This window comes from Pseudoliparis swirei, chromosome 2, assembly GCF_029220125.1.
Source record: "Pseudoliparis swirei isolate HS2019 ecotype Mariana Trench chromosome 2, NWPU_hadal_v1, whole genome shotgun sequence".
NCBI lineage: Eukaryota > Metazoa > Chordata > Actinopteri > Perciformes > Liparidae > Pseudoliparis > Pseudoliparis swirei.
The window spans coordinates 22065838-22075445 of record NC_079389.1 but is presented as its reverse complement, the minus strand read 5'-3'; the positions used below and the strand labels follow the sequence as shown (position 1 = coordinate 22075445).

Here is a 9608-nt window from a genome sequence, read left to right as displayed (position 1 = left end):
GTGAAACTTTTATTACGGACAGATCCAGATAGTACAAAACATTAAAATAGAATAGAATACATACAAAACCACAAGTAAAAAACCAAGAACTACATATGCTTTATAAATAGACAGCTGTACCAGTGTCTCTACAGCTGGGACAGTGAAAGTGGGTTACATAACCCTCAAGCAGTGAGGGTGCAACTATCTTACTAGCCATGTGCAATGGCGTTTTATTTGCCGTGAAACACCCTCTGGACAAACATAAATTCCATGGATCTGCCCGTACAAACATAACCTACCAAGCCACCACGCCGTCTCTCCAGTTAAGATTTTGCTTCCTGCTCATTCATAGGTTGTCCAGCTCCCCATGCTTTTTAAGTGACTGCTCCATGCTAGCAGCGAGTCGGAAGGGAACCCGGCACCGGGATGAGCGCGCCCACAGTTTTCCTTTCCTGGCAATCACATGGGCCAGGAGAACCTGTACGCCTGCTGCCTGCTACAGCAACCATAGCAGCACTTTCTAGCCAGGGTATCTGCCCCCCGGAATGCCAATTCAATTCAATTCAGTTTATTTGTACAGCCCATTTTCACAAATCACAAATTTGTCTCAGAGTGCTTTACAATCTGTACACATAGACATCCCTGCCCCAAAACCTCACATCGGATCAGGAAAAACTCCCAAATAACCCTTCAGGGGGAAAAAAGGGAAGAAACCTTCAGGAGAGAACAGAGGAGGATCCCTCTCCAGGATGGACAGAACAATAGATGTCATGTGACCAGAAGGACAGATTAGAGTTAAAATACATTCAATGAATACGACAGAGTGTATGAATAGTTCATAGTAGGCATATTCCACGATGGAGACCTCCACGATCCATCAGGCAGATGGAGGTAGAGGAGGAGTGGGCGGAGTCTCAACAGTGGGTGAAATCTCAGCAGGGCCATGGCATAGTTGGTAGTAGGCATATTCCATAATCCAGACCTCGATGATCCATCAGGCAGATGGGATCTATGACGCTTCATAGGGTCCGATGGTCAAAAGGACTCAGAGAAAGCAGAGTTAGTAATATGCAATAGAGAGATAAAAATGCATCCATAAGTAGAGAGAAAAGAGGAGATGGGTGCTCAGTGTATCCTAAAACGTCCCCCAGCAGCCTATAAACTGTACACGGGAACCCGGGTCCAGGATGCCAGCATCTCTCGCTGGCTACTTTCAGGAACAGTAGCCGCCGGCTCTAGCCAGGGCACGCCATGAGTCCTCGTGTGACGAGAATGCACAAACATGATACGCGAAATGTCCTTAAAAGTGCTGTGCTATTTATCCGCCTTGGTTGACTGCACCAAGAACATACAACTGAAACAATTGTGTAGCCAGGAGGTCACGGCCTTTCTGTCAGCAACGAGCAGCTGTTGTCAGTATTGGCCTTTTCTTGGGATCATCTCCAACGGACACTTGAGCTATCTGGATTCAGCTTTTGGGACTGCCGAGCCACAGAAGTGTCTTTTATTTTGAAAAAAAAAAGGATGCAATTCATTGGCCCCCCGCTAATTTATCACCTGTGAATACCAACGCGGGTACTAAACTTGTGGAGACTCTTTAAGATATCAAGAAATGGAGTAAAAAAAAAAAAGTTCAGTGGATTAAATTCTGCCTTCATGTTTTCGGGGGTTGGAGTTTTTCCTTTGCTTTGATTTTAATCAAACAACTGTTTTGTAAAGTTTCGTGGAGAGAGCACTGACCAGATTAAACATTGCTAGACAAAGAGAGCTAGAAGTCTTTATTATACCCAAAATGCGTTATGCTAACAAAATATGCCTCCTACAAAACCATGTTCTCTCTATCTCTCGCTCATTCTCACAAACACACACACACACACACAAACACACACCCTCTACCTGATTTAGCCAAGCCCATGAGACTGGATTAGTGTCAACCGCTTAACACAACAAACATCCGTGAAACGCTCGTTAAGGATTCACACCTTCTTGTATGGATGTCGGATGATTGCAAACTCTCAAATCTCAGAGGGATCATTCCGGTCAGGTGTTAAGAAAGTCATCCATCTTCCAAAGTAAACAGATGATGTAAAAAAAAAAAAAAACGTGATGCAAACTCTGTGAGGAGACAAAAGAATGTAGCCTGTCAACACATGATGTAACAATTACACACAGTGCTCATTCAATGTTTCATTTATTGACAATTTCTGCAAGTCTAAACTCAGATTTCAGGGCATTGTTGTTGCTTAAGTGTAACTGCATGCTTTAAAAGATGTATTTCATTGTTTTTTACTCAGAACAATTAGTTTATAATGGGAGTAAAATACGTGATTAGCATAAGTGGCTACTTTACTCATTGAGTCTATTGTGAAGTGTGATTTTAAATCTCCACAATTAACGTTCCTTATTACAGTAAACACAACGTATTAAGTTTCGGATGATATCGACCGTGCTCCACGTGTCTCTTTTATTCTTCAGATCATACATTTACAAGCTAACGCTGTGTCAGTTGGTTTAGTTAGTCACGTTACACCTGTGCGTAGTCTGTGCGGTGCGACTCGTTTCAAATGGGAGATGCATACAAGTTGAGATTAGTAAATGCTTGGGTTGAAACTTACGAAACAACTGGTGCAACCGGCTTCATGGGTCAAAGTAGGCTGCATGCAAAATGGACCAGAACTTGAATGAAAGGTGTGTGTCCACGGACAGCTACCTGTGCAAGGTCTCCATCGGGTTTAACTCGACTATCTATAAATGCACTTTAAAGTCATTTACATTATGATTTTTTTTTTGTTATGGAATGAAACAAGTGTGAAAAAGAGAAGAAAAAAAAGCTACAAGAGTCGTCCACGTGCGTGTACCTGCTGTTAATGTGCATTTATCGTGACAGCTGGAATGTTTCCGTTCACACACATGACACGAGATGCTGTTGTTCAGCTTCAGGCAGCCGCACAGGCCCTGAACGCAGGCTGCCTTTGTTGTTCCTCGTCATCGCCTTTGTGTCACATAATCACCGTGAGAAGAGGTGTGTGTGTGTGTCTGTGTTTGGGAATAATGCTGAGTATTTGTGGTATTTTTTACATAACAATACATGTCATTTACATAACAATACATGTCATTTTAGCGAGCTAAAATGACATGTATTGTTATGTAAAAAATACCATAAATACTCAGCATCATTCCGTAGACTACAGGGAGCAATTCAGGGTCAAGTGTCTTGCTCAAAGACACATCGACTAGGGCGGGGATTGAACCGCCAACCCCCTGATTGAAAGACGTGCCTGCTACGCACAGCCGGTATTATGCTTTCAATCGTTTTCTTACGATTTGCCCTGACTGGTATTTGTCTCCCGCAGCTTAGAAAGCGTTTGTGTGTGTTTTTTTAAAATAGTTCACCTAAATGCTGGACTTTATTTTCCATCCCTGGTTTAAAAATTCTAATAACTTCAGTACTTCCTGTGAGGAGGCGGAACGCAGACTCAAATCATGGTTCGGTGTCTCCGCTGTCCCTCTGCTGGCCGTTGTGCGTAATGCATCCTGCAAGCTGCTGTCCTGGTCCTTAAAGTTGACAAGATGGTGGCACACATACCATTTACACGATTTATATTTTAATATTGCACTATATGTTTGTTTATTTCCACCATGTTCTGTATCTTTTTGATTAAACCTTATGTATGTAACATAATTTTGCTGCTCTATGTAATATTCTTCATTGTATATAGATGGATGACAATACTTTATTTCTTATTATCTTAATCTCTGTAATTTCAGTTAAACGTCTGTCATGTCTTTTCTACCTATTTATTATTTTAAACTTTGAGTTTGGAAGGATAGTTTTGGATCAGGTTTTCAAGTTTCATTTTATTAATAAAATGTTAAAATTTGAAAAATAATACACGGTGATATAAAAATAACTTTTAAGACATTAGTGATAAAACAGAAAATAGATAACACATGGTAATGGAGAATAAAATAACCTTCCCTTGCTGTTTTATTCAAGGGTATTCAAGGTCAGGACCACTTTTATGTGTAAGAGGCTTGACTGTTGCAGGTCTCCACATTCTCCACAACTTGAAGATTTTAATAAAAGTATATATACATTTTTATAGCTTCTCTCACCAGCATAACTGTTTTCAGCTGCGCTCACATAAAAAGGGTTTTCAAGGGTTTTCTACCCCTCCGCTAGTCTTCTAAGGCGATAACACAATGTACCATTAGAACATTGGAGATGGGCCTCTACACACCTCTGTAGAGACTTCATTAAACACCATAGAATAGTCATTTACCACATTAACTTTGAAAAGAGTGGATTTATGATGAACTTAATGTTATCTTGAAAAAAACAGTGCTTTACTTCGAAAAGAAAAAAACACATAGAAATGTTCTTCTTTTTCAAAGTGATCCCAAACTTTTGAATGGTAGTATATATATATATATATATATATATATATATATGCCAGAGCTTGGGACTACGATGCCAGCCGCATTTAAAAAAGGAGTTTTTTGCCTCTCCTTATGTTGATCATGAGGCCAGAGGTGAAGAAAGATGAGTCACAAAGGTGGATTCCTGAATCAAGGAGCTTTCCTCATTTCTACATAGGTGGAGTTCTCTGCTTCTCCCTTGCTGCACTGAAACACAGAAAGCGAAAAGTTACAGGTTACATCAGGTGTTTTTCTTCTTAATCAGACGTTTGGCTAGGGTCAGGGTTTGGGTTTGGGTTAGGTTAGGCAAATGCGGGGTCCGATGAGGACCACGAAGGGCACTGGCATGAATGGGTTTAAAAGTGGGTAAAATTAGAATAAGAGCGGCTTAAAATAGTTTTCAGGTAAAATAATTTTTTTGAAAAATAATAATTTGAAAAACAAAAATAAATGTAAGGATGCTTCCCAACGCGCTAAAACAATGGTAATAACATATTAATATGGGAATAAAAACATGTTAAACAATGAAGGCAGGAATAATGAATAAAAGATAATAAATAAAATTAATAATAATTAATAATAAAAGGAGAAAATCATAACAATATACAACACATCTAAAAGAAATAAGTGCTTAAAAGATAGAAAATAAATAATAAAAATATAATAATTCATAAATGAATGATGGATAAATAAGATGAAGAGGAAGGGAGGGTGAGAAACACAAAACGTCTAAAAAATTCATAATAAGTGTCTGACAAAATATAAATCTATAGAAAATGTATTAAATAGTTAAAAAATATAAAAAAATAGAGTTAGGGTTAGGGTTGGCTGAAAGCCCTGTACAGTGCTGGAGACATGGAGGTTTATTTAGTTCTTAACAAACTGGGGTGAACAGAGACATTCTGTAAACTGAGATAGCAGAAGAGCCTACAACTGATTATAGATTACGTGGTTTCCTTTTGGTGCCAACATAATGTACCCTCTCTTTAAAAAATGAAATGCTCTAAAACTTGCAAGGTTTTGTAGTGAACTCCATATTTGTCAACGAATCCTCATACAATTGCTTTCATGATATTTTCCGAGAAGTTACTCCTCATTTTTGTGTCAATTTCGGCTTTTTACATGCATTGTCTTTTCTAAACAAACGTACCAACAAAACCACTTAGTTACGTTGAGGACAAATATCGTGGTTTCGGTTAAAGCTACGACTGCTGAAGGTATGGAAGCCCATTCGCATCAGTAAAAGATAAATAAGTCACATTTATTATGGGGGAAAATAAGGAAAAAAGAGGCTAGAAAGATAACTTATGTAAGAACCATAATTTACTAAATGAACATTGTGCTGTATAGAAGAAGACTTGAAACTAGAGACTGCGACATAAACTCATGTTTACAATGTTTACCGAGGGAATACATCAAGAGAGAAGTAGAGTGATTATATTGACTTCTATACAACCAGAGGAGCCCCCTGGTGGTCAGGAGAGAGAGTGCAGCTTTAACCCATGAAGCATAGACTTCTATATAACCACAAGTGTTGCCCCCTGGTGGTCAGGAGAGAGAATGCAGCTACAACCAGGAGAAAGAATGCACCTGGACATGCACCTGGACATGCACCTGGACATGCACATGTACATGAAGTACAGACTTTTTTAAATTTAATATCACAGCTAAATTTTCATTTTATTCTTTTCTTTTATGACAGAAATGGGCTTCCATATTGTTTACACCAGCCTGCATATATCAATACTTAAAAATGCCACTAACCTAGAACATCATAGCCTCAGATAAGGCTGAGTTTGCACCAAATTAAGAAATAAAATGGCAAACTGAGTCCACAGTGTATTGACATGTTTGTGTTTTTGAGACGCTCCTATCCTCGTGCATACAGTGCAATGATGTATGTGATTAAGTGACCCTGTTGTTATACTCGTGGTGATTGTCAGCCGTTGGCCGTCCAACTTTCCCCAACATGTAGCCGTGAGTTTATCAGGCGATTTTTATTTGAAGTGTTTTTAGGTTTGGCTGACGAACGGACGGACAGGCACCAGGAGTCAGAGTGAGACCGACTGTCAGACAGACACGTAGTCACCCTCAGTCTGATGTAGAAGGAGATGACGAAGCAGCTGGACAGGAACATCAGAGCCAGCAGACCAATCAGAATCCAGAAGAGCTCAGGAGATTGAGGAGCCTGGGGACAAGGAGAAGGTGACGGCTGCAGGAGGCAGGCGGCTTCCTTTTGAGCTAATAGAAAATTATGGTAAGGAAACACACACAAAAAATGTTAAAGTCACAAGCAGAATTACTTTAGTCATTAAAAACAAAAAGGTAATAATGATTATTTTAGCCTACTATCATTTAATCAAGAATAAAAACGTGGCCACGTGTATTTGCATTTGATAATATTTCTACAGATACCACATATCTACTTCCTGCAAGCGTTCCGAAGGGGTCGAACGTACGTGGCAGTAGTTCGGTCGGCGTTCCTTTCCTCTGGATGTCTAAATCGTCTTCATTCACCGTGAACTCGCACTCGTACCTCACGCTCATGGCCTCTGGCCCGACGTTGAGCAGGATGAACAGCCATTTGTGGGCACTCTCCTGGTGCATGGTCATGTTCTCACAGTCTTTCTTCCCCTTCTGGCACAGCATTCTCGGTCGGTCTGTTCTGAGACTACACAAAGAAGAATTGCGCGGAGTTCGTCATTCTAAGTCTCCGATCCGACCCGTGGACGACTTTGAGGTACACTCTTGCCAAGAAACAGAGACGAGAAAACTGCTAGCACACCGGGATCCTCCACATAACTTCTACATAAGTGTGAAACAGTGGCCTTTGGTTGTTTCCCAGTGTTCCCGGTGGCCCTTGTAATGGTAATTTTATATATTCTTCATTATATCCTCTTTGACACTATGTGAAAAAAACAATCATTTATGGAGACAAATTATAACTAAGAACAGGCTGAAGACTGATTGATAAGTGTTATAATTCTGGGACCTGATCATTTGATTACTCATCGAAGAACCTGAAGACCAATGTCTCCTTCTGGATCCTCCTTCTTCTTGTTTCCCTTAAATAATGTTGTTTCATTGACTCTTCAGTTCACCCTTGGCAGACCCCTGAGGGACTCCGTGTAACGGTGACTCTTCAGTTCACCCTCGGCAGACCCCTGAGGGACTCCGTGTAACGGTGACTCTTCAGTTCACCCTCGGAAGACCCCTGAGAGACTCCGTGTAACGGTGACTCTTCAGTTCACCCTCGGCAGACCCCTGAGGGACTCCGTGTAACGGTGACTCTTCAGTTCACCCTCGGCAGACCCCTGAGGGACTCCGTGTAACGGTGACTCTTCAGTTCACCCTCGGCAAACCCCTGAGGGACTCCGTGTAACGGTGACTCTTCAGTTCACCCTCGGCAGACCCCTGAGGGACTCCGTGTAACGGTGACTCTTCAGTTCACCCTCGGCAAACCCCTGAGGGACTCCGTGTAACGTGACTCTTCAGTTCACCCTCGGCAGACCCCTAAGGGACTCCATGTAATGGTGACTCTTCAGTTCACCCTCGGCAGACCCCTGAGGGACTCCGTGTCCCGGTGATTCTTCAGTTCACCCTCGGCAGACCCCTGAGGGACTCCGTGTGACGGTGACTCTTCAGTTCACCCTCGGCAGACCCCTGAGGGACTCCGTGTAACGGTGACTCTTCAGTTCACCCTCGGCAGACCCCTGAGGGACTCCGTGTCCCGGTGATTCTTCTTGCAAGAATAAATGATTTGAAGTTCTGGTTCTTCGACATTCGATATTCATCATTTCAGTTTAAAAAGACTCAAGCTTGGGTGGGGACAAAATGTGCCATCACACCCTCCACTCCAGAGATTGTTAAGTGATTTGTGGTTTTAACGAAAAACAACCTTGTATGTATTCCTAAAAATTCTTGCAGCTGTTTGGTTATTCCGTGGTTTCGAGTTGGGTGGCGCGCTAATAAAACGTGATGAATATCCTAATAATTGTGGATACCTACGGCGATATAACGTTGAGCCGAACATCTTCGACTGAGTCGACGTCGGCGTCGTGTTCGCAGCCGATGGAGACGGACCCGTCTGGGTTCACGGTCCGATTCCGAGGCTGAATCACCCCGAAGCCTGATGAGTGAAAAAGGATTCAGCTACTCTTTTAAAACATATCCAGCTCATGCTTTATGATAAAACTAGTTTGCCTTATTGTTTTGTCCATTTTTTACCCCCAAAGAAAATCGCTTCAGATTTCTTTTGAAACGGAAATATTTTCAGTCTGTAACGTGTTTATTCGGTGTTATATATATATGTTATATATTACATATATATATATGTTATATATATATATGTTATATATATAACATATATATACCATATATATATATACACATATATTTTATATATACACATATATGTTATATATAACATATATATATATTTTATATATATGTTATATATTCATAACATATATATAACATATATATATAACATATATACCATATATATGTATGTTATATATATACATATATAACATATCTATATATGTATATAACATATAAAACATATAATACAACAAATACTATCTCAGCTGATACAAACAGCAGCATATGCAGAGCAACAGTCAGCATTATATCGGCACATTAGGTGAATTATTGGTCATACTGTACTTATTATAAGACAACATGTGAGCATAAGAATTTAAAGTAAAACTATTGAAGTTGCGACAGACAGTATTTAGTGAAATGGAGAGTCCTACCATGGCTTTGGAGGAAGATGAAGCTCAGATAAACGGTGAAGATTAGGAAGATGTTACAGTTGCCGGCTGTCATCCTGTCTTCTTACACTGGACCTAACAATCCACCAGAGGACAAAGACACCGGCGTTAACCGACATCACAAGGCGTCTGATACCGAGCTGCTCATTTTACAGGAAAAAATGACCTTTTTTCCGAAGGTTGGATGTTGATCTGACCTCAGCTAGATTCTGTGCTTCGAAGACTCTGCACTCGACTGTGACTGTTTGCCGTAGTTTCTGTGGGTTGCACTCTTTCCTGTAGTCAACTTTCGTCAAACAGTAGCCTCTTAAAGTAATTGTTTTTTACAGAACAGCAGGATCTGTACATCACACCACTTCCTGTGCTGCAGGAAGTTTGTGCCAGATTTGGCCAAATTGTATTTTTTATTGTGGAACCCTCCTCATCCACTCT

At 40.6% G+C, this 9608-nt stretch overlaps 1 protein-coding gene across 1 annotated transcript; it reads right to left on the bottom strand.

Moving 5' to 3' along the window:
* Window positions 1-3820: 3820 nt before the first annotated feature.
* LOC130202788 (uncharacterized) lies at window positions 3821-9231 on the bottom strand. The gene is made up of 5 exons (XM_056428545.1): window positions 9159-9231; window positions 8410-8530; window positions 6861-7072; window positions 6491-6642; window positions 3821-4608 (listed from the first exon to the last, which is right to left on the bottom strand). Exons 1-5 carry the CDS (start codon window positions 9229-9231, stop codon window positions 4552-4554), a joined length of 615 nt encoding a protein of 204 aa, XP_056284520.1. The 3' UTR covers window positions 3821-4551.
* Between the last annotated feature and the right edge of the window lie 377 nt (window positions 9232-9608).